A 25,864-nucleotide genomic window follows, 5' to 3' on the forward strand; every position below is an offset into this window, starting at 1 on the left:
TGAAAAGTTAAGTATGCACTTCTTTAATCAGCAATTGTCCTAAAGTCTAAAACGATGACTACTCAGGAAGAAAATTACCATTATTTAGTAAAATCGAAGATAAATCAAAGGCTACCTTCTACATGCAACTAGGTGGCAAGTGCAAAAATAACCCTGGGGTTATGCAACCTGGGGGCCTCAGGCTGCACCCAACCCAAAAGTCCATCAACGCATGCTAACAGGTGAAGAGGCTGTGAATGGAGGAGTTCCGATCATGGCACAGCCGAAAGGAATCCGAGTAGGAACCCAGACGTTGCGGGTTTGATCCCTACGCTCCCTTGAGCTTCTGTGTATGTCGCAGACTCTGCTTGGATCTGGCGTGGCTGTGGCCGTGGTGTAGGCCTGGGAACCTCCATATGCAAAAAAAAGCAATTTATGATCATAAATAGAAATTCTATGGATCTCACACAATTTAACCTTTTTTTGGGTCTTTTTGGAAGGTCTAATTGGAGTTACAGCTGCCGGCCTACACCGTAGCCGCCTACACCACAGCCGCACCAGCTCCGAGCTGCGGCTGGAGCCTACACCAATGCTCATGGCGACGCAGGAAATCCAACCTGCAACCTCCTGGCCGGATTCGTTTCCGCCGCGCCACGACGGGAACTCCCCATCAACAAAGAAAAAAAAAAGGCAAACAGGACATCAGTTTACGCACCACTAAATCACAACGAGAAAATAAGAAAAACAAACAGGAGTTCCCGTCGTGGCGCAGTGGTTAACGAATCCGACTAGCAACCATGAGGTTGCGGACTCCATCCCTGCCCTTGCTCAGTGGGTTAACGATCCGGCGTTGCCGTGAGCTGTGGTGTAGGTTGCAGACGCGGCTCGGATCCCGCGTTGCTGTGGCTCTGGCGAAGGTTGGCAGCTGCAGCTCTGAATCGGCTCCTAGCCTGGGAACCTCCATATGCCACGGGAGCGACCCAAGAAGTAGCAACAACAACACCATCAAAACAAAACAGAAAAAAAAAAACACAAGAAAACGAGAACAAAACGCTCAAGTTCTGCTTTTTCACCCACAATTAGCAGCCTTGCCAATGCAAGGCCTCAAAAAATTGAGGCCAAATTCGCGAGCTCCCTCACACAATAATCTTTAGTGAAAGACACAAAGCTTATACAGTGTGAAGAGAAGCATGAGTAAGATAACAACACAACGCTGGAGGACCAAATATGTAGCACGCATCACTCCTGGTTCGGTAACGGTGAATGTAAACCCAGGTCAAGCGCTTGCAGCAGCTTTCTCCAGTCAGTTGCATAAAGTCTCATTCTTTCAAATAATGCCTTTAAAGGAAACTACAGCTTTTTAGCTTGAAAATACATTGCATGCCGTGCATTGTGGTTATGCAAATGAAGGCTGAGACCCCGCCCTCGAGATTCCGGGGTTACTCCCTTACCTCCGTGGAATAGCTTGGACCCCGACTCCATCTCTTCTGCTCATCCGGCTTCTGAGTAGGATTTCGTTTGAATAAAGGATTTTGCTTAAGAAAATGATATCGGAGCTCTGCATCTGACTTGAGAAAAGATTCACGGTATAATATCACATGAAATATAAAAGATATAACAATATATTTAATAGTACACTTTTTTCCTTCCCAAAAGAAAGGTGTACGTGTGTTGGGCACGTATATACACAGAAAAATGCTCACACCAAAACTGCTTACACTGAAAGAATAATGAGTGTTGGGCCTTCTTGTCTACGTTTTCAGAAATTTCTGTACTTGACATATGGAGAAAAAATAAGAAAAATCAATAAGATGATTTCATAAGCAAAGATGAAGAAATACCAGACAGGCCCTTTAGCCAACTAAGCAACACAGAAGATAAATTAGAAGGAGGAGTTCCCGTCGTGGCGCAGCAGAAACAAATCCGACTAGGAACCATGAGGTTGCGGGTTCAATCCCTGGCCTTGCTCCGTGGGTTAAGGATCCAGCGTTGGCCTGAGCTGTGGTGTAGGTCTCAGACACGGCTCGGATCCCGCATTGCTCTGGCTCTGGCGTAGGCTGGCAGCTACAGCTCCGATTAGACCCCTAGCCTGGGAACCTCCATATGCCGCACGTGCAGCCCTAAAAGGACAAAAGACAAAAAAAAAAAAAAAAGAAAGAAAGAAAGAAAAAAAGAAATTAGAAGGAAAATAATAACCACAGCAGAAGGACAAAATAAAGAATCAAGGAAGTCAGAATGAATTATTAATTTGATCCAGGGGAAAAAAAAGCAGGCGTGACTAACATAAGGAATGAGAAATGGGGTATAACCAAAGATACAAAAGTGTGGCTAACCAAGCCTGCTCCCTATCCAGCGTCATTTCTCTGCATTCCCAGGGGCAGCAATCTGTTTGCTCAGTTTGGAGGATAAAACTACATTTCCCAGTGTCCCTAGCAGGTGAGACTGGCCAATGAAAAACAAAAGCCTTTAGGCGAACTTCCAGAAAAGCTGAGTCCGCCTCCCTCTTTCCTGTCTCTTGTTCCCTGGAACATGGATGTGACAGCTGGAGCTGCAGGTACCTCCTTGAGACCAAGAAAGAAAAGTCAAAGAATTGCAGATGTCAACTCCCATAGTTGAGGCTCTAAACCAAAGGTCAGTTTAAGAATCCCTGGAGTTTCCGTCGTGGCACAGTGGTTAATGAATCCCACTAGGAACCATGAGGTTTCGGGTTTGGTCCCTGGCCTTGCTCAGTGGGTTGAGGATTCAGCGTTGCCGTGAGCTGTGGTGTAGGTCGCAGACGCGGCTTGGATCCTGCGTTGCTGTGGTTGTGGTGTAGGCCGGCGGCTACAGCTCAGATTGGACCCCTAACCTGGGAACCTCCATGTGCCGCGGGAGCAGTCCTAGAAAAAAGGCAAAAAGACAAAAAAAAAAAAAAAAAATTCAAGAATCCGTATTAACTGATGGGTTTAAGTATATTTTATGTCTGTTAAGTATATTATTAAGTATATATATGAAGTATATTATGTCTTTTAAGTATATTTTATGTGAGTGTATTTTATGTCTGTCCATTGCAGTTTTTATCCTTATTATTTTAATTGTCCTACCTTAGGCCAATAGGAGCTTCTTCAAGGAAGTCCCTGAATCCCTTTGACTTAACCTTAGTAAGTTGTCTTTGATAGCTCTTTGCTTTGTGGCGCACACACGCGCGCGCACACACACACGATAACTAGATATTCCATACACATCTTTTATATTTCCTGTCCCAGGCTTGAAATTAGGCGTTTCGGGAGTTCCCGTCGTGGCGCAGTGGTGAACGAATCCGACTAGGAACCATGAGGTTGCGGGTTCGGTCCCTGCCTTTGCTCAGTGGGTTAACGATCCGGCGTTGCCGTGAGCTGTGGTGTAGGTTGCAGACGCGGCTCGGATCCCGCGTTGCTGTGGCTCTGGCGTAGGCCGGTGGCTCCAGCTCCGATTGGACCCCTAGCCTGGGAACCTCCATATGCCGCGGGAGTGGCCCATAGAAATAGCAAAAAGACAAAAAAAAAAAAAAAAAAAAAGAAATAAGGCGTTTCTCCAAAGAGCCCTGATTCCTTTCAAAAGAACCAATTATTGGGAGTTCCTGTCGTGGCTCAGTGGTTAACGAATCTGACTAGGAACCATGAGGTTGCGGGTTCGATCTCTGGCCTTGCTCAGTGGGTTAAGGATCCGGCATCCATGAGCTGTGGTGTAGGTCACAGATGTGACTCAGATTCTGCGTTGCTGTGGCTGTGGTGTAGGCTGGCGGCTGTAGCTCCGATTCAAACCCTAGCTTGGGAACCTCCATATATATGCCACAGGTGCAGCTCTAAAAAGCAAAAAAAAAGAAAAAAGAAAAGAAATAGACCTTTGCTTTTGCTAGCCATCCTCAAAATTCCCTCTGAGCACCAAGTAACTGCTCCCTTCCTCCCTGGAAGACTTTAAAAAAAAATTTTTTTTTAGTATAGTTGATTTATAATGTTCTGTCAATTTCTGCTGTACAGCAAGTGACCCGGTCACACATATGTATAAATTCTTTTTCTCATATTGTCATTATCATGTTCTGTCGCAGTGACTGGATATAGTTCCCTATGCTATACAGCAGTATCTCATTGCTTGTCTATTCTAAAGGTAATAGTTTATATCTACGAACCCAGACTCCTCATCCATCCCACTCCCTTCCCGCCTCACTCTTGGCAACCACCAGTCTGTTCTCCATGTCTGTGAGTCTGTTTCTGTTTTGTAGATAGGTTCATTTTTGCCATATTTTAGATTCCACATATAAGTGATATCATATGGTATTTGTCTCTTTCTGGCTTGACTTAATATGAGAATCTCTAGTTGCATCCATGTTGCAGCAAATGACATTTTTTTATGGCTGAGTGGTATTCCATTGTGTACATGTACCACATCTTCTTAATCCATTCATCTCTTGATGGACATTTGGGTTGTTTCCATGTCTTGGCTGTTGTGAACAGTGCTGTGATAAACATGCGGGTGCGTGTGTCTCTTTCAAGGAAAGTTTTATCCGGATATATGCCCAAGAGTGGGGTTGCTGGGTCATATGGTAGTTCTCTATTTAGTTTCCTGAGGAACCTCCATTCTGTTCTCCATAGTGGTTGTACCAATTTCCATTCCCACCAACAGTGCAGGAGGGTCCCCTCTTCTCCACACCCTCTCCAGCATGTGTTATTTGTTTACTTGTTAATGATGGCCATTCCGACTGCTGTGAGGTGGTACCTCACTGTAGTTTTGATTTGCATTTCTCTAGTAGTTAGTGATGTTGAGCATCTTTTCATGTGCCTGCTGGCCATCCATATGTCTTCTTTGGAGAAATGTCTCTTTACATCTTTTGCTCATTTTCCATTGGGTTTTTTTTTTTTTTTTTTTCTGCTGTTGAGTTGTATGAGTTGTTTGTATATTTTGGAGATGAAGCCTTATTGGTTGCATCCTTTGAAACTATATTCTCCCATTCCAAAGGTTGTCTTTTCTTTTTTTGTTTTGAGTTTTTTTTTTTGTGTGTGTGTGTGTGTGTGTGTGCGCGCGCACGTGTTTAGGGCCACACATGCAGCATATGGCGGTTCTCAGGCCAGGGGTCTAATCAGAGCTACAGCTGCCAGCCTACACCACAGCCACTGCCACACCAGATCCGAGCCGTGTCTGCAACCTACACCACAGCTGGCGGCAACTCTGGATCCTTAACACTGAGGGAGGCCAGGGATCGAACCCGAGTCCTCATGGATCCTAGCTGAGTTTGGTACCGCTGTGCCACAACGGGAACTCTCAATCTCGATTAGTTTTGATCACATCCACACAAGTTTAGGTGGTGGCTGTTCTCAAAATCAGGAGACATGGGTGGTTTCTCCCAGCGGCCCTTGGGAGCTGTTGATATTCGGTGCCTGGCTCATCCATTCACTGGGGGGTTGCGAAATCACCCTTTTCTATTACTAAATGGTTAAAATGGTAAATTTCATGTTATGTATATTTTACCATATAAAAAACCTGAAAAAGGAGTTCCCGTCGTGGCGCAGTGGTTAACGAATCCGACTAGGAACCATGAGGTTGCGGGTTCGATCCCTGGCCTCGCTCAGTGGGTTAACGATCCGGTGTTGCCGTGAGCTGTAGTGTAGGTCGCAGACGCGGCTCAGATCCTGCGTTGCTGTGGCTCTGGCGTAGGCTGGTGGCTACGGTTCCGATTAGACCCCTAGCCTGGGAACCTCCATATGCTTCGGGAGTGGCCCAAGAAATAGCAAAAAGACAAAAAAAAAACCAAAAAACCTGAAAAAAATGCATGTTCAGGGATGTGTGCTGGCCATCGGTGTTATGTGGAAAACAAAACTGGAAAGGCAAACAGTATGGTGTTGATGATTCTATCTTGGTGGTAAATTACAGGCAATGATTTTTTTTTTAATTAATAATATTCATTTACTTACTCATTCAGCAAATATTTTTTTTTTCCCACTGTACAGCAAGGGGGTCAGGTTATCCTTACATGTATACATTACAATTACAGTTTTTCCCCCCAGGCAATGATTTTTAACTCTTTATATCTGTCTGAAATGTTTTCACTTAGTATATATACTTTTAGGACGTAAAACAGCAATAAGGTAATTTCATTACAGATCAAAAAGAGTAAAGAACAAAATAAAAAAGATAACAGAAATAAATGAATAAAAACCAAGATTGGGGTCAATGGAACATTGATGCAGAAAGAAAAGAGAACGTTTAATAATATTAGGAATGGGGAGTTCCCGTCGTGGCGCAGTGGTTAACGAATCCGACTAGGAACAATGAGGTTTCGGGTTTGGTCCCTGCCCTTGCTCAGTGGGTTAACGATCCGGCGTTGCCGTGAGCTGTGGTGTAGGTCGCAGATGCTGCTCGGATCCCGCGTTGCTGTGGCTCTGGCGTAGGCCGGTGGCTACAGCTCCGATGGGACCCCTAGCCTGGGAACCTCCATATGCCGCAGGAGCGGCCCAAGAAATAGCAACAACAACAACAACAAAAAGACAAAAGACAAAAAAAAAAATATATATTAGGAATGAAGGGGAGTTCCCGTCATGGTTCAGCAGTTAACGCACCCGACTCGGGTTCAATCCCCGGCCTCGCTCAGTGGATTAAGGATCTACCGTTGCTGTGGCTGTGGTGTAGGCCAGTGGCTATAGCTCGGATTGGATCCCTAGCCTGGGAACCTCCATATGCCACAGGTGCGGCCCTAAAAAGACTAATAATAATAATAATAATAATAGGAATGAAGGCGTTCCCTGGTGGATCAGCAAGTTAAAGATCTGGCGTTGTCATGGCTGTGGCTTGGGGGTCACTGCTGCGGCTCAGTTTCAATCCTTGTCCCAGGAACTTTCACATGCCTCAGGTGCTGCTAAACAAAGGGATAATAATTGGAATGATAAAGTGTTATAGTCACTGCCATATGCCTTTCCTCATGAATGATACTTTACAAATTCTATACATGTGTGTATGTGTGTGTGTGTACATTATGCTAAGTGAAAGAAGCCTCCCATAAAGGTTGTATGTTTCGTGATTGCACTTGTATAAAATATGCGGACAAAACAAAGATTGGTAATTGGGTGAGGAAGGAATGTGGACGAATTGCTTAAAAAGTAAGCGGTTTTATTTATTTATTTACAATTTATTTTTTTTAACAGCTGACGGGTTTTATTTTGGAACAGTGGCAATGCTTTGGAACTAAATAGAGATGGTGGTTACTCAGCATCGTGAATGTACCAAATACTACCGAATTGCTCATTTTGAAATGACTAACTTCAGCGTTCCCATCGTGGCACAGTGGAAACGAATCTGCCTAGCATCCATGAGGAGGCAGGTTCAATCCCTGGCCTTGCTCCGTGGGTTAAGAATCCGGCATTGCCGTGAGCTGTGGTGTAGGTCGCAGACATGGCTCGGATCCCGCGTTGCTGTGGCTGTGGTGTAGGCCACTGGCTACAGCTCTGATTCGACCCCTGGCCCGGGAAACTCCATATGCCACGGGGCTAGCCCTAAAAAAATTAATAAACAAAATTAAAAAAAAGAAAATGACTAACTTTAGAAAGTTCCCTTGTGATACAGTGGTTTAGGGATCTGGCATTGCTGGAGCTGTGGTGCAGGTTGCAACTGCCGTACGGGTTTGATCCACATGCTGCAGGTGTAGCCTTCAAAAGAAAAAAATAAAAAATTAGGAGTTCCTGTCGTGGCGCAGTGGTTAACGAATCCGACTAGGAACCATGAGGTTGCGGGTTCGGTCCCTGCCCTTGCTCAGTGGGTTAACGATCCGGCGTTGCCGTGAGCTGTGGTGTAGGTTGCAGACGCGGCTCGGATCCCGCGTTGCTGTGGCTCTGGCGTAGGCTGGTGGCTACAGCTCCGATTCAACCCCTAGCCTGGGAACCTCCATATGCCGTGGGAGTGGCCCAAGAAATAGCAAAAAGACAAAAAAAAAAAAAAAAAAAAAATTAAATAGCTAACTTCATGTATGTGACTTTCACCTCAACAAATTAAAAAATATAGCATATGATATTAGATATATATGTACACTTTATACATTCTTGAAACAACAGGGTAAATTTGAAAATGGACTGGATATTGGATGATGTTAAGAAATTATTGTTGGAGTTCCCTTGTGGCTCAGTGGGTTAAGGACCCACTCTCGTCTCTGTGAGGATGTGGGTTCGATCCCTGGTCTTGTTCAGTGGGTTAAGGATCTGGCATTGCTGCAAGCTGCAGCTTAGGTCACAGATGCATCTCAGATCTGGTGGTGCTGTGGCTGTGTTATAGGCCTGCAGGTGCAGCTTTGATTCAACCCTTGGCCCAGAAACTTCATATGCTACAGGTGTGGCTGCAAAGAAAGGAAAAAGATAAATTATTGTTAGGTAGACTTCTCCGTGGCACAGGGGGCTAAGGATCCCGTGTTGTCACTGCAGCAGCTCAGGTCGCTGCTTTGGCACAGGTTTGATCCCTGGCCTGGGAACTTCCATATGCTGCAGGCACAGCTGAAAAAAAAATATTGTTAGAAATTTCACATTGATAATGACACTGTAGGTATATTCCTCTGCCATTCGGGCCACTGACACCGAAAAAGCCCGGCCAAGACCCCAACCAGTCAGAAGCTGAGCCCCTGTGGTCATTACACTTTCGTCTGGAGCTTCCCCCGCCCTGCTTTCTGTTGGCCACCCGCCCCCTCCTTTTAGTTCCTGCCACTGCGGGGCACTAGAGGGCAGGCGGGAGTCCAAAGGGGACTTGATTCTGGCTTTTGCCAACAACAGCAGCCCCCTTCTCCTGGCTCTAATTGGTTTCAGTGGTTGCAATTGATTGCCTTTCGCAGCTTTTCCCCAGAACCTAACTCACCTTGCCCTCTGAGACCTTGGCATCGACAGCGCCCCCTCTTCAGAGGTCTGGGCCCCTCCTCCAAATTTTGCAGTCTTTTTTTTTCCCCTCTTTCTTTTCTTTTCTTTTTTTCTGTGTGTGTGTGTGTGTGTGTGTGTGTGTGTGTGTGTGTGTGTTGGTGTTTTCTTTCTTTTCTTTTGGCCATGCCTGCTGCATGCAGAAGTTCCAAGGCCAGGGATCAAACCCGAGACACAGCAGGGACAATGCTGGTTCCTTAACCTGCTGAGCCACCAGAGAATTCCTTTTCTTTTTTCTAATTAAAATGTTTTTTTTTAAATTGAAGTATGGTTTATTTACAATGTTCTGTTAATTTCAGGTGTACAGCAAAATAATTCAGTTATACATATATATGAATTCTTTTTTTATTCTTTTCCATTACAGGCTATTCCAACATATCGAATATAGTTCTCTGTGCTATAGTTCTCTTTTTTGTCAGTCAGTAATAATAACCTCTTTCTTTTTTTCCCTCCAGTTCTAGAAGCCATAGCTGTTTTTAGCACCTGCTACCTTAGTGTTCCCTTTTTGTCTTTTCAGCTCTCCAATACATGAGTTAGCCATTCTTTATTATTATTTTTTATTTGTTTGTCTTTTTAGGGCCGCACTCGTGGCATACGGAAGTTCCCAGGGTCTAACCAGAGCTGTAGCTGCCGGCCTACACCACAGCCACAACAACATGGGATCCAATCCAAGTACATCACAGTTCATGGCAACACAGGATCCTTAAACCACTGAGCGAGGCCAGGAATCGAACCTCCAACCTCATGGATACTAGTCAGATTCTTTTTCGGTGAGCCACTGCAGGATCTCCTATTTTTTATTTTTTGCTTTTTTTTAGGGCTGCACCCCTGGCATATGGAAGTTTCCAGGCTAGGGGTTGAATCATAGCTGCACCTGCCGGTCTGTGTCACAGTTACGACATTGGCGAGCGACACCACAGCTCACAGCAATGCCTTATCCTTAACCTGCTGAGCAAGGCCAGGGATCAAACCCATGTCCTCATGGATCCTAGCTGTGTTCATTACCACTGAGTCATGACAGGAACTCCTATTTTTTAATTTGTTTAAAAAGTTGTTTATTATAGTTAATTTATGATGTTCTGTCAATTTCTGCTATACTGCAAAGTGACCCAGTCATACATATATATTCATTCTTTTTTTTTTTTTGTCTTTTTGTTGTTGTTGTTGTTGTTGTTGTTGTTGTTGTTGCTGCTGCTATTTCTTGGGCCGCTCCCGCGGCATGTGGAGGTTCCCAGGCTAGGGGTCGAATCGGAGCTGTAGCCTCCGGCCTACGCCAGAGCCACAGCAACGCGGGATCCGAGCCGCATCTGCAACCTACACCACAGCTCACGGCAACGCCGGATCGTTAACCCACTGAGCAAGGGCAGGGACCGAACCCGCAACCTCATGGTTCCTAGTCGGATTCGTTAACCACTGCGCCACGACGGGAACTCCTCTTTCTCTTTTTATTTCAAATGATTGTTTTTCCATTATAGCTGGTTTACAGTGTCCTGTCAATTTTCTACTGTACAGCAAGGTGACCCAGTCACACATACATGTATACATTCTTTTTCTCACCTTATCATGCTCCACCACAAGTGACCAGACAGTTCCCAGTGCTACACAGCAGGATCCCATTGCTTATCCATTCCAAAGGCAATAGTTTGCATCTATTAACCCCAGATTCCCAGGCCATCCCACTCCCTCTCCCTCCCCCTTGGCAACCACAAGTCTGTTCTCCAAGTCCATGATTTTCTTTTGTGTGGAAAAGTTCAAAGGTTCCTTTGTGCTGTATATTAGATTCCAGATATAAGTGATATCATATGGTATTTGTCTTTCTCTTTGTGACTTCACTTAGGATGAGAGTCTCTAGTTCCATCCCTATTGCTGCAAATGGCATTTTGTTCTTTTTGATGGCTGAGTGGTATTCCATTGTGTATATACACCACATCTTCTTAAGCCATTCATCTCTTGATGGACATTTGGGTTGTTTCCGTGTGTTGGCTATTGTGAATAGTGCTGCAATGAACATGCGGGTACATGTATCTTTTTGAACGAAAGTTTTGTTTGGATATATGCCCAGGAACGGGCTTGCTGGGTCATATGGTAGTTCTATATTTAGTTTTCTTTCTTTTTTTTTTGGTCTTTTGTCTTTTTAGGGCCACACCCGTGGCATATGGAAGTTCCCAGGCTAGGGGTCTAATTGGAGCTGTTGCTACCAGCCACAGCCATAGCCACAGCAACGCCAGATCCCAGCCATGTCTGTGACTTAGCTCACAGCAATGCCGGATCCTTAACCCACTGATCGAGGCCAGGGATCAAACCTGCGTCCTCATGGATGCTAGTCAGATTCATTTCCACTGAGCCATGATGAGAATTCCTATATTTAGTTTTCTGAGGAACCTCCATACTGTTCTCCATAGTGGTTGTACCAGTTTCCATTCCCACCGACAGTGCAAGAGGGTCCCCTCTTCTCCCCACCCTCTCCAGCATTTGTTACTGGTGGACTTATCAATGATGGCCATTCTGACTGGTGTGAGGTGGTACCTTGTAGTAGTTTTGATTTGCATTTCTCTAATAATCAGGGATGTTGAGCATTTTTTCATGTGCTTGTTGGCCATCTGTACATCTTCTTTGGAGAAATGTCTATTCAGGTTTTTGCCCATTTTTCCATTGGGTTGTTGGCTTTTTTGTTGTTGAGTTGTATAAATTGTTTGTATATTTTAGAGATTAATCCCTTGTCCGCTGCATCATTTGAAACTATTTTCTCCCATTCTGTAAGATGTCTTTTTGTTTTTTTTTATGGTTTCCTTTGCTGTACAAAAGCTTGTCAATTTGATTAGGTCCCACTGGTTTATTTTTGCTTCTATTTCCGTTGCCTTGGGAGACTGACCTGAGAAAACGTTCCTAAGGTTGATGTCAGAGAATGTTTTGCCTCTGTCCTGTTCCAGGAGTTTGACGGTGTCTTGTCTTATGTTTAAGTCTTTAAGCCCTTTTGAGTTTATTTTCGTGCATGGTGTGAGGGTGCGTTCCAGTTTCATTGATTTACATGCAGCTGTCCAGGTCTCCCAGCACCCCTTGCCGAACAGACTGTCTTTTCCCCATTTTATATTCTTGCTTCCTTTGTCGAAGATTAATTGACTGTGGGTGTCTGGGTCACTCTTTTTCTCATATTAGCCCGTCTTTATGTTAAATTTAGTCTGTGAAAATAAATTTTATTTCTGTCTTTTGACAGGATATGACTGATGCATCAACTGTGGACAGTTATTCATTATATTTTCTGTGTAGCTTATGGCATGTCTGAAATATTTCATTCTAATGCTTCATTTTGCTGTTTTAATTAGCAACCCCAAAATATAAGGTGGCTGAGAATAATACATGCCATGTAGGGGTATTTTAACACCTAAATAAGGGAAAGATACACTACATTCGTGGATGGGAATCTACATTCATATCACTAAAGATGCCAATCTTCAAATTAGAGCTTGGAAGGGAGCCTGGAACCTGTATTTTCCCGTCCCAGGAGAATTTGAAACTGTGGCTTTCAGACCAACTTTGGAAAACACAGGAGAGCAAGGATAATATTTCAAGTCAGAAATATTTTCTCAGAGTTTCTGTCGTGGCACAGTAGTTAACGAACCTGACTAGTATCCATGATAACTCGGATTCGATCCCTGGCCTCGCTCAGTGGGTTAAGGATCTGGTGTTGCCATGAGCTGTGGTATAAGTCGCAGACACGGCTCGGATCCTGTATTGCTGTGGCTGTGGTGTAGGCCGGCAGCTACAGCTCTGATTGGACCCCTAGCCTGGGAACCTCCATATGGCACAGGTGCAGCCCTAAAAAGACAAAGGACCAAAAAAAAAAAAAAAAAAGAAAAAAGAAAGAAAGAAAGAAAGAAAGAAAACGAAATATCTTCTCAAGGAAAACTTGACATTTTATATAGTGATTTTAAACAGAACCTAACCCCACAGGTATTTTGTATTTTTCTTTACTGTTGTCTTTACACGTAACTATAGTTTCCATTTCCTTGAAAGTCTGTAATTCTGGCTGAGAATTTGCAGAAATAAATCAGAACAAAATTCGTGAAGCCTAAATATGCAATATACTTATTTGAATTTTTGAAATGCATCTCCTCTCTCCCAATATTTCATACCTGTCAAAAGTCTGAAGTGTCCTCCTCCTGCTGGAGCTGGCACCCCCGTGAGTGCCAAACTAATCGTATACTCTACAGCCTGCCATCAATAGGCTTGAGCAAGCTGGGTATAAATTATCATTATTTTTTAAATCTTACAGTGTCTGCCAGAAATGTGGACGTGTATAGAAAAGTCGAAATCAGCCAAATTCCTACAAAGGACCAGAATGAAAGTGAGCGCAGAGGGATGGCAACACTGTGTATGTCTGTGTGTTGTGTTAAATTAAGGGCTTGCAGTGGCCTGCCTCAGGGTTTCACACACCAGGGGTTAGATGGCTGTCATAATCAGAGGGTCCATATTCCATATTCCAGATTCTTGCTATTACAAATGCGTCTGTTAGTCACAGCCAAACAAGAGCAGAAGCTTGGCTAAGTAGAGAAATGAAGGTTAGAAATGGGTTTTCATTGGTGAAATTAGTAGCTTGTTGGCCAGTGTGAGAGGTGTCGGAAATGGACTCACCACGGTGAAATTAACAATATTCAAGACACGTGCGCGCTGCTTGAAATTTCTGAGCGTCTCCTCACACTTTCATTGACAAGCTACAAGAACCTAGAAACCTGAAGCGTGTTCCCTTAGACGAAATGCTACAGATCAAAACCTCTAAATGATGCTATGTCCAGCTCTGAACTCTGTGGGTGCCATTTTCCTGATATTGGCTATTATGAAGCCCAACAGAGTCCTGCCTCTGTAATTGTGGTAAGCTGGCCTCTGAATAGGACAGAGAGCTGAAGGCATCAATGAGCTTACTGCTTTGAAGAATTTTCTGCCTCAGGCTGCTGGCAGTTTTACCAAGCATCTGCATAAGGGGGCCCACATTCAGGTACACGCATAGTCTTTAGGAAGGTTGGGGTTGAGAGAATACCAACCCCCCCCACAACCGCTGGCAAGGAGCTCTTTGTCTTGTGACTTTCACCTTTCTGGCAGGTACAGTTCTTAAAAGAGTCAATAACTCCCTGAGCGAACCTGAGAAAAATTAAGGCAGACAGAACATAGGATGTCTCCTAAGGATTTGGAAATAAAAGAAATGATAGCCCTTGAAGACCTAAAATAAAAAACTACAGATCCCAGCAGAGATAAGCGTATTGCTTTACAAAGCCTTGGGCTAAGGCTAGACAGAAACCGCTTTGAAGGCATTTGAGATAAGATTCTAAACAAAGAATGGGTCTCTCAAAAATCAGGCTAGTCTGCGGAATTCCCATCGGGGTTCAGTGGTTAATGAATCTGACTAGGAACCGTGAGGTGGCGGGTATCGATCCCTGCCCTCGCTCAGTGGGTTAAGGATCCAGTGTTGACCTGACCGCAGGGGTGTAGATCACAGATGCGGCGCAGATCCGGAGTTGTTGTGGCTGTGGCCTGTTTAGGCCAGCGGCTACAGCTCTGATTGGACCCCTGGCCTGAGAACCTCCGTATGCCCAGGGTGGGGCCCCAGAAAAGACCAAAAAAAAAAAAAAAAAAAAAAATCAGGCTAGTATGACCCAAGAAAGAAGAGAGTGATCTGAGACCCAGAGAGCCAGGCAGAAACTAGTCTTTCTCTCCCCAGCTTTGGAAACTACAAATCCTTGCTGCTGCTAAGCTGTCTTCCTTAAAAGCCAATCACTAAGCCTAGGGACATGCAAGAAAAGGGGAATCAGATTCCTTTTTTTGAAGGGAGAAGGATCGAAAAACTTGTGGACAGATTTAAAACACACCGTTGCCTCCAGTGAAGACATTATAAGAAGCAGATTGAAATTGATATTTCTCCTGGGAGCAGTAATAGCCATGTTTCTCTTAAGCACTCAGTTTAGGTTTAATATTTTGTAATGTTGTGAATCACTGTGTAAATTGTGTTTTCTTCTTTTCTCAGCTGTCAAGAAGCTTAAAATAAAAATTTCGCTCATGTTCAGCTTGTGGACAAGACCTCACGGTGTGTGTTTTATGGGCTGAACTCACCCATGACGTCATCTTATTTTTCCCCCATCCTTCTTTCACTTTCACTTTCTTCTCATTTCTCTATTTTTTTGTGTATAAACGAATGATGTGATATGTACCTACGCGATATGTATATCATGGCATATTGTGTCTATTTTACAAGCCTTCCAAATACCTTTGAAATAAGAATGTATATAAAAAATACAGTTAGGTATTTTTCATTTCTCTGAAGACTTGAGGTCACTTGCATAGTCCTTTTGTTTTCTTTGTTTTCTTTTTTGGCCATACGTACCCTTGGCATGTGGAAATTCTCGGGATTGAACCTGAGCCATAGCAGCAACCTGAGTCACAGCAGTGACAACTGCAGGTCCTCAACCCACTGAGCCACCAGGGAACTCCCTAAATGGATTTTTTTTTTTTTTCTTTTTAAAGCTCACTGTGCTATGTATATTTTCTAGGTCAATTTAAAAAAATGTTTAACGTTTTTAGTAGCTGCATGGTGTTCTATGGTACCATAATTTAACTACAGTGCATTTTGACATCTAGTTCTCTGGATGTGTTAGAATCATTACCGATAGACTTATTCTGCATCTCTCTGGGACTTTTGCCTTTAAAAAGGTGAGGAGTGGTGGTTGAGGCCATGAGCTTTATACACAGTCTGGGTAAGATTCATTATCTACTACTCTAGTTTTGAAATCTCAAAACTGGACTGAGGAAGTTCCCTTGTGGTTCAGTGGATTAAGGATCCCACATTGTCACTGCAGCACCCCAGGTCACGGCATCCAGCCCAGGTTCGATCCCTGGCCCAAGAACTTCTGCATGCTTCAGGAGCAACCAAAAAAACAACAAAAAAAGCTGGACTGAGGTGTTCTGCCAGTGAAATAAAATAATGGTACTTCTCCCCAAATGTACAGAAATAATTAAAATTAATAGAAGTAATTAACCCAATATTGGAATCTACTCTCAAATAAGTTATTAAATTTGTGGTGCCTGCTACCACTGTTTTGTATTCTTTATTTTAAAAAATGGCATAGGAGGAGTTCCCCTGTGGCTCAGGGGTAAGGAACCCTACTAGTATCCATGAGCACTCCGGTTCCATCCCTGGCCTCGCTCAGTGGGCTAGGAATCCTGTGTTGCCATGAGCTGTGGTGTAGGTCACAGATATGGCTGGGATCCTGCGTTGCTGTGGCAGTGGTGTAGGCCAGCAGCTCTGATTTGACCCCTAGCCTGGGAAAGAAAAAAAAAGAAAGAAAAAAAAAGGCATAGGATTTACAAAAATTTTCATAATGAGTTATTTAAGGCAACATGTCAGGATTTCACGATGGTCTGTGACTATCAGAAACTCGGTCATTGGAACTCTGGTTCCATCAGATGTAAATGGGGAGTATTTCTGAGGATGGGGTATTTTCTCCATCTTTGCCCCAGTCACGTCAAGGAAAAAAAGAATCGCTTCAGCTAACCGAGTTAATTAAATTTCAGTGACGAAACGAGTGGTGAAGAAAGCAGGGTACGTTCAATGTGTATTAACCGCCAACTAAGGGGGGAGAAATGTGCTAGAAGCCGGGCAGTTCAGCCAAGATGAATACGACGCAGCCCCCACCCCGCAGGGCCTCAGGTCCAATAAACGATGCTGAGTGCTCAGTGGAGGGGAAGGAGTCGCGACAGGTGTTGGGGCCAGAAACTGTCAAATTACTGAGCAATTACAACTCTCCCACCTTGAAGCAATTACAACTTGCCCCCATCCCCCAATCATTCAGGCTCACTTCCGAAGAAAAGCAAGAAAAACAAAAGCACATCAATGTGCCTCCAATCCCGCTCCCTCGCAAACACTGAAATACTTCTAAACTTTTCCCCTAGGATAATACAGAGTACCTTCCGGTACAGGTACATCGCCCCTAAAAAACTACAAGTCCCAGGAAGCTGCATGCTCAGCACGGCAGAGTCTCTCCCCATCTCAAAACGCTGAATGACGCTCCAATCCTGATCCGGGCCTGAGAGCCGTGGCCGCGCAGCCTGCCGGGACTTGTAGTCCGTCCTAGAGTCCCTTTTTTCGTTCGCGCAGACTCGCGCGGCCTCCGTTCGCCCTTCGGCCCTGCAGAAGCCCGGCCCAGGCTCCAATGTTCCCCACCCCCATTCTGCTCAGTCCCCTCGGGGGCCAACCTCCTCCGGTCACGTGAGGAGTCCTGCAAACGGCGGTTGGCGGAGGGGTTCAGGGGCGGGGAGCGAGGCCCTGCGAGGTTCCGTGCCCCTTGTCGGGCCGCTTGTTTGGCTGCTGCCGTCACCTCATGGCGACGCGGGTAGAAGAGGCAGCGCGGGGAAGAGGCGGCGGCGTCGAGGAGGCGATTGAGGCCGGACGGGGCGGACGGCGACGCAGCCCGCGGCAGAAAGTCAGTCTGGGGGGCGCCCGCCTTGTTGCCGGGTCGGGGGAGTGCTGGGGCTAGCGAACTGGGGTCCACCTCTTCACACTCGCGGGTTACCTCTAGCCACGGGACGAACATCCGGCCCTCTTCCCTCTCGGGGGTGACGGCAGTGGGAGCAGGTGGGAGGAGTGGGACCAGGATGGATGTGGGAGGGGGCCATGGTTGGGGTTTGGAGGCGCGCGCGCGCGGCGGAGGCGGGAGGAGGGCAGGGGGGCGAAGCCTGGTGGGAGGGGGAAGGGGTGTTTGGCGGGGGCGCGCCAGGTGTGACAGCCACGTGCGGCCGGCGCCGCGGGGCCCCGGGCGCCAGGTGTTCCCGCTCCCAGCCGCCGCCCTCCACATGCTTGCCGTGTTCCCAGCGCTGGGCGCCGCCGTCGGGGAGCTGCCCGGGGTCACGGGCCGGCCCTCCTCGCGCGGGGCAGGTGCGCAGGGCGTGCTGCGGGGTTGCGCCCCGGCGGCGCGGTTGAGGCTGTTGCGCAGTAAGATAACCGCGCGGGAGCCGGGGCTGCACTGCGCCCCCCTTTACCCGCCCCCCCTCCACCCCGCGCTCCCCGCCACTGCGCGGGCTGGCGAGCCGGGCCGCTCGGCCCGCGGGACCCAGGCCCTGGGGCTCGTCTCTGGGCTCCACGGATTTGGCTGCACGTGGGGCGGCCCTTGGGGACGGGATGTTGGCGGACCTGGGTCCCACAGAGTTGGGAGCAGCATCGCGGAGAGCTGATCTTCCCAATCAAGCCCTCATTCCCTCTTCTCGATATTCCCTCCCCCCCCCCGGCCTTTTTTTTCTTTTTTTATTTGATGGGTGAAAACTCGAGCGCGTCCCCTACCTTGGCCTTTGGTCTCTTAATCTGGGAGTCAGTCTGGACCGTTTCCCTTGCCTTACTTGACTCACGTCAAGGAGCTTTCGGTGACTCCCTGGATACAGGAAAATCAAGACCTTCAGAACGAGAGAATTCCACTTGTTCTGGAGTCAGTGGGTGGAGTTCAAAAAAGATTGCACAACAAACGGGGTACAGGGCTGTCAGGGCCCAGGAATAGAGAAATGCGGGGAAAAGGACTAGAAAGGTGGAAGAAGGGCTGTAAAGATGGAAAGGTGGAAGTCTCTTTCCTTGGAGTTGAGCAGATTGAAATGTTCAACTTGTTGGACGTCCTGCTTTATCACTCGGGGCTATTTCGTGTTACTTAATTACGCATTTGAGTACTCAAAGATTGCTCCTGTAGAAAATTACGAAATAATATTTTCCTAATGCGATTTGTGTACTTGAAAAAGGAGAACAAAGGTTCGGCTTACCTCTGCAGAGTGTCAAGAACTAGCTTGAGGGGGGGAGCTGTTTCTAAGGTCGGGTGTTTTCACCTCTCTGCATGAGGGTGTTACTGCCTCTCAATTACCTCTCTTTCTTTCCCTCTTTGTGCTCTAAAAGAAAGATCCAGCACTTGCAGGACTGAAAAAAAAGCCGTGGACGGAACGTACTCTAGGGATTCAACACTGTCACTTTGGACACCTCACTTATTTATTCCCTGAGGGTGGGGAGCCAATCTCAGTGTTTGATTTCATAGGTTCCCCCAGGGGAGAACTCTGATAAAAAGCTGCTGCAATTGAGGGCGTAAGTTCCTTTTTATGCCGCAAGGATAAGGACAAAAAGTCTGAATTAGGAACTGAGGTTTAATCAGCCAGCATTTTAAATGGTAATGACCCTTTGAGGCAGTGCTCTGGTGAACAGCTGGATAAGAATAGTCCTGTGTGTCTACTGTCTCATTTTTGTTTTTTGTGTTTTTGTGTTTGTGTGTGTGTGTGTGTGTGTGTTTGTCTTTTTGCCTTTTCTAGGGCCGCTCCCGTGGAATATGGAGGTTCCCAGGCTAGGGGTCTAATCGGAGCTGTAGCCACCGGCCTACACCACAGCCACAGCAACGCCAGATCCGAGCTGCATTTGCGACCTACACCACAGGTCACAGCAATGCCAGATCCTTAACCCACTGAGCGAGGCCAGGGATCGAACCCGCAACCTCATGATTCCTAGTCGATTCGTTAACCACTGCACAACGACAGGAACTCCCTCATTTTTGTTTACTTATCTCAGACACCTTTCCTCTTTGCTCGGGCTTCTCTGGGCCTCTTTTTTCCTTTTGATTTCCACTTGACTCTGACATGGAATTAAAATGCATGGTTCAATATGAGTTTTTGAATTTTCATTAAAAAATTGGTTGAATATCTCCTATTTGCGTAAGTCACTTTTAAGTTCTTTCCTTAGGACCTTTCGTTTTTTTATTTCCTCTGGGCTGCTAGCTTGAAAACATATTCCTAATTCTAACTTGACCTCTGCCCTATTTCTCAGGACGCAGAAATGATATTTAACTCATTGGGTGGTTTTGAAAATGTTGAAGGAGTTTAAGGAACAGTGACCCTTCTGTCACTTTTGTGTTACATTATGGGACTTAAAGGGAGAAAAAATGGAGATGGGCTTTGTTGCTTCCTGGTTGTCCTGACCATCTAGTCATTCTGGGCCTCCGCTCTCTGTGGTATTGTTTCATAACTCCAGCCATTTGAATGGTTTCTTAAGGTAACTTTCTTAAAGTTAGTATTCCACTGCATTTCTACGAATCCCTCTCTCTCTTGTTTTTGTTTTGTTTTGTTTTTGGCCTTGCCTGTGGCATGTGGCAGTTCCCAGGCCAGGGATTGATCTTGTACCACAGCAGTGACATCACGGGAGCCTTAATCCACTGAGCCACCGGAGAACAACTCACCCTAAGGGTCTCTTGAATCTTCTAAACCTGTGCTCATGGGAATTCTCACTGTGGTGCAATGGGATCGGCGGCATCTTGGGAGCGCTAGGACACAGGTTCGATCCTCGGCCCGCCACAGTGGGTTGAGAATTCGGTGTTGCTGCACCTGTGGGTTAGGTCGTGTCTCTGTCTGGGATCTGATCTCGTCCGGGAACTCCGTATGCCGATGGGTGGCCAAAAATAAATAAATAAAAAATAAAACTGCTAATGTGATAGCCATTAGCAGTCTCTGGCTATTTAAATGTTAATTAAAATTAAGTTACATTAAAAATTCTTCAGTATAGTAGCCACACTTCAAGTTTTCAGTAGCCATATGGCTAGTAGCTACTATACTGGAGCAAATTTAGAATATTTCCGTCATTACACATCACATAAAGTTCTGTTGGACAGCACCGGTCTGAAAAGAAGGGATAGCTGCAGGTGCAGTACTAAAAAGAAAAAATAAATAAAAATAAAAAGGGATATTACTTTGTCAAGTGTTCCAGACATTTTTTAGAATACCAAGCTCATTCATAGTCTTTCCTATATCCCTGTGTAGAATTTGTTTTTTTATAAGGTTGAGGTTTTTTGGTTCTCTTGTTTGTTTAGTTTTGTTTTGTTTTTTGCCACGCTGGTGAGGTATGTGGAAGTTCCCTGGCTAGGGATCAGACTTGAGCCACAGCAGTGATCCAGGCCACTGCAGTGTCAGTGCTGGATCCTTAGCCTTCTGTGCCACGAGGGAACTCCTATAAGGTTGAGGGTTTTTTTTTTTGTCTTTTTAGGGCCACACCTGTGGCATATGGAGGTTCCCAGGCTAGGAATCTAAACAGAGCTGTAGCCACCGGCCTACGCCACAGCTCACAGCAGCACTGGATCCTTAACCCACTGAGCGGGCCAGGGATCGAACCCACGTCCTCATGAATACTCGTCGGGCTCATTAACCACTGAGCCACGATGGGAACTCCAGGTTGAGGTTTTTTTGTTTTTTTGGTTTTTTTATTTTTTGTTTTTTTGCTTTTTAGGGCCACACTCGTAGCATATGGAGATTCCCAGACTAGAAGTCTAATGGGCGCTGCCGGCCTACGCCACGGCCACAGCAACACTGGATCCAAGCCATGTCTTCCACCTCCACCACAGCTCATGGCAACCCTGATCCTTAACCCAGGGAAACCTGTGTCTTCGTGGATGCTAGTCAGATTCGTCAGCCACTGAGCCACGCTGGGAACTCCAGGTTGAGGTTTTGAAAAATTAATAGACTTCATTTTTTTGGAGCAGTTTTAGCTTTTCAGAAAAGTTGAACATTAATTGCCGAGTTCCCATCTATCCCCTCACATCACACCCTTTTCCCCATTACTTATATCTTCCAATAGTGTGATAGCGTTTGTTACACTGGAGCCAATATTGATACACTCTTAGTAACTAAAGTCCATAGTTGGCCTTAGGGTTCATTGGCGGTGCTGTACATTCTAAGAGTTTTGATGGTGTATGATGACGTGTCTCTACCATTACTATACCACGCAGAAGAGGTTCACTGCCTGAAAAACTTCTCTTCATCCCTTCCTCCCCCAAACTACTGGCCACCACCGATCTTTTTGACTGTCTCTGTAGTTTTTGCCTTTCCAGCATGTTTAAGGTTGGTATTTTTTCCCTCGAATTTTGCTTGGGGGTGTTACAAATTATTTCACTACTATTAAACTTATTTTTAGGAGTTCTTGTTGTGGCTCAGCCTTAACGCTCAGCGCGTTAAGAACCTGACTAGTATCCATGAGGATGTGGGTTTGATCCCTGGCCTCACCCATTGGATTAAGGATCTAGCGTTGCCACAAGTTACAGCTCAGATTTGACCCCTAGCCTGGGAACTTCTGCATGCTGCAGGTGCAGCCATAAAAAGAAAAAAAAATAGGAGTTCCCGTCCTGGTGCAGTGGTGAACGAATGCGACTAGGAACCATGAGGTTGCAGGTTCGGTCCCTGCCCTTGCTCAGTGGGTTAACGATCCAGCGTTGCCGTGAGCTGTGGTGTAGGTTGCAGACGCGGCTCGGATCCCTCGTTGCTGTGGCTCTGGCGTAGGCTGGAGGCTACATCTCCGATTCGACCCCTAGCCTGGGAACCTCCATATGCCGAGGGAGCGGCCTTAGAAATGGCAAAAAGACAAAAGACAAAAAAAAAATAAATAAGTAAAATAAACTTTTTTTTTTTTTTTTTTAAAGTTCTCTGGTGGCTCTGTGGGTTAGTTTTTTTAGGTAAAATGGGAAGGATAAAGGTGCGTGGAACCTGTGCTCAAATTAATGAAATCTTACATTTACATGGTGCTCTCTAGTTTTTATGGCATATTTACGCATTAACTCTGTCAGCATCACTGATGCTCTGGAGAAGGCTGGGCAGCTGTCATTATCCTCACTTACGGATGATAAATTGCTCAGCAAGGTCAAGTGATTTGCCCAAGGGGTGAAGCCGAGTCTGAAACCTAGTGCCCTTTCATCTGCACCACAGTAATAAGTAGCATGGTAGTAGGCAAATAGGATGGATTTGGAGTCAAGACTCCCGGCCCTTTGCCACCTCTTAGCCGTGCAGCCTTGGGCACGTTTCGCCATCTCTCTGTGCCTCAGTTGCATCATCTGTGACGTGGGGATGATGCTCATCCCTCCCACATAGGAGTGTTGTGAAGCCTGAGTTGATGTGACACCCTCAGCACAGTGCCGGGCATGCAGACTTTTACTTGGTCTGGAGAGGAGCATAGAAGAAAGATCCATTGCTCTTGCCTTTAGGGTGCTGCTCTGTGAAGCTGTCTTGCAACCCTTGTCTTCCTTCCTCTTCCCAGAATCTCTCCGCGGTGGACCAGAGGAGGAGGCATGGGGGGAGGCGCAGCGCATGGGGTGGGAAGAAACCATTTCATTATCTTGTTTTTCTCGCCATTTGTGGACTTGATAATGAATTTCCACTCTTCTGGCATGAATAAAAATTAAAGTGATCATCTGTTTACCACACTGTCATCTAATTCTGTCAGCAGGCTTTGGTAAATTTTATTTTCATGGAGAGGCAAACGGGCGAAGCAGTAATGAGAGCAGACCAGATACCCCACGTCCCTCTAGCAGTACCAAGTTCATAGATCATAATATGCCACATTTATTTATGACGTTACTGGAAGGCATTGTTTATGTCATCTTCCGTCCTTTATATTGGTCTTGACTAGACAAGCTTAGGCCAAATCCAGATTCCATAAAACCGAGAGAGTGTGGTTTGCCTTTGTGTGGGATTCTTCACAGGAGTCACTATAAGAGATTTCTTTTCAACAGATGTGCTGTTTAGATTGTACAGTTTTTCGGAGAGATGTGTTTCAAAGGAACTGTTGGCTGCATTATGTTGGCCACTTAAAAATGTGCTCGAGTTCTAAGGTCTCCTGACCTCGGCAGAGTAGGTGGTATCCGTAGTATACAGATAAGGCACCTGAAGCTCAGTCAAAAAAGAAAACGCAAAAAAACAAACCTTGCTCAAATTAAATAACACAGCTCAGAGTTGAAGTTGGCTAGAGCTGGTATATAACTGTGTAGTTGGTAACGCAGCTGATGGCCCCTACTGCATGGACAGTTGCTGCTTCCCCAGGAAGTTTGGACCTAATATCCCAAAGAAATCCCTTTGCCTCTTCCTCCCCCTTCCCCCAGCTGCCTTTTTGTTTGGTTCTTAAGTGGTTTTCAGTAACTCGTAGTTAGTATAGTGTGTGTGACAGTGAGGCGTGTAAGCAGTAAACAAGTTTAACATAGTATTCACTCGCATCGAGAATGAGCTGCGCTTCAAATTTCCCCAAGTGGGGAACTTCAAGAAGAGGATAAAAATAGGTCAGGTGACCCTTTGAGGTTTGGAACCTTGAGTATGTATTTTTACGATTCAGTTTATTTCCTGGTTGAAATTCTCTTGGTACTTACAACTACTTAGATTTTCTTACTTGGAGGAAAAGACATCTAAAATGACCAGTGTTGTCCTCTTGTGTGGGCAGCTGTATAACTGTATTAACATCTGTTGCTCAGGGTGCTGATTTGCGTTCTGTTACATTTCCGTTACGTCCCCAAATTGACCACCATGATCCCCCACTTCCCACTCTGTAGTCTGCCAGGAGCAATAAACTGCTGAACTCTCACTTCGTCATTTTTCTTCTTTTCCTCCTCAGGTCAGAGTAGAATGGTTCCAATGGTTTGGTGAGGAAGGTGTGCCAGTAGCTTAGTAGTGTGGGTTTTTTTGGCCGCAGCAGGCAACAGCTTAATGTGGGATCTCAGTGTCCTGACCAGGGATTGAACCCAGGCCAGTGGTGAAAGCACCAGGTCCTAACCACTAGACCTCCAGGGAACTCCCACCAGCACATCTTTAAGGAAGTTTTGGATTGACAAGTGGGCCGTATTGAAAGTGAGAATGTAGGCATTGTGCATAATTTGCAGATGCATCCTTATGTAAATCTTGAAAACAGTTCTGCTGCATGGTAGCAATGTATAGTCCTTAATATAAATCTTCTCAGCAACTCTAGAAGGAAGGTACTGTGCATCTGTAAGTTTACAGATCAGGAAGCTGAGAGGTTCACCTCCCGCAGCCAGACAGGAGGTAGTAAGTGGTGTATTCAGAGGCCGAGCTCTTGGGGCTCCGAAGCCATTACCCATATTCCACGTGTCTTGTGCTGTCTAAACACATTGCTTTTTTTTTTTTTTTTTTGCTTTTTAGGGCCGCACCCGAAGCACATGGAGGTTCCCAGGCTAGGGGTCCAATGTGAGCTACAGCTGCCGGCCTACGCCAGAGCCACGGCAGCGCCAGATCCGAGCCGCGTTTGCGACCTACACCACAGCTCACTGCAATGCTGGATCCTTAACCCACTGAACAAGGCCAGGGATCGAACCCGCCACCTCGTGGTTCCTAGTCAGATTCATTTCCACTGTGCCACAAAGGGAACTCCTAAACGATTTCTTGAGGAGAGTAAATAAAAATGTGCTCCTTGTTGAACATGAGTAAAACTTGGTGGTAGTGGGTAAAATGAGTAATAGTTTTTGCTTAATGAAAACAAATTATGGAGTTCCTGCTGTGGTGCAGTGTCTTTAGGATCCAGAGTTGCTGCAGCTGTGGAATAGGTCGCACTTGGGGCTTGGATTCAATCCCTGGCCCTCGAATTTCCATATGCTGTGCGATAACAACAACAGCCATAACAATGACAAAATTATGGAGGGTGCACTGGGGTCCCTGGGGGTATAGGAAAGCTGTTGTAATCTGGGAACTGGGGGAGTGTTGAGCCTTATACCTTTAATACCTTTTGTTGCACTCCCTTAGTCTCTAGGTTGATCTTAAGAGATGTGATTTAGGAGGTGTGCTGCCCTGTAAATCCCTCCAAAGGCACCTCCAGGTGTCACTTGGATGAATTGAAAGAGGGTTTAGAGAGACCTTTCTTAAAAAACTCTTTTAAAGTCTACACAACACAGTGTTAACAAAAACTCGAAGTGGTCGAGTGAAGCAGGCAGGGCAAGTAAAAAGAGAAGGCTTGTTTCAAAGGTGCATCCTGATTGATCCACCAGGAGCTGGTGAGGCTGACCTCGTAGAGTCTGGGCAGGGATGTTGCATTTAGGTAACCCGTAAAGGTTGAGGACCGCTTTACGTCTCAGGAGCCTGGCTTGAAGATGCTAAGTGTGCAGCCCAGCCCCTGGTCCTCTGAGAAATAGGTCAGGCCTGAGCATATTTCAGTAGCTTTGGGCATTAAAATC

General features: G+C 45.7%; 1 protein-coding gene across 4 annotated transcripts in view; it reads left to right on the forward strand.

Annotated features, from left to right (window-relative positions):
• The first annotated feature begins 2,480 nt into the window (after positions 1–2,480).
• Positions 2,481–25,864, forward strand: part of TXLNG (taxilin gamma) — a 77,385-nt gene continuing 54,001 nt past the window's right edge. For 3 of the 4 annotated variants that reach the window (XR_014835786.1, XM_013985941.3, XM_003134955.7), the window contains exon 1: positions 17,187–17,347. Coding sequence is in view for 2 of the 4 variants with exons in the window: in XM_013985941.3 (XP_013841395.1) it covers positions 17,246–17,347 (102 nt within the window). In the remaining 2 variants the exon portion in view is untranslated. Of the gene's footprint in view, positions 2,611–17,186; positions 17,348–25,864 lie in introns of those variants that run through there. The other variant, XM_085008572.1, reaches the window with a different exon arrangement.

Source organism: Sus scrofa, chromosome X (assembly GCF_054392235.1).
Source record: "Sus scrofa isolate SSC_HxYL_T2T_F1_AM1 chromosome X, Sscrofa_HxYL_maternal_Yorkshire_Landrace_v2.0, whole genome shotgun sequence".
Lineage (NCBI taxonomy): Eukaryota > Metazoa > Chordata > Mammalia > Artiodactyla > Suidae > Sus > Sus scrofa.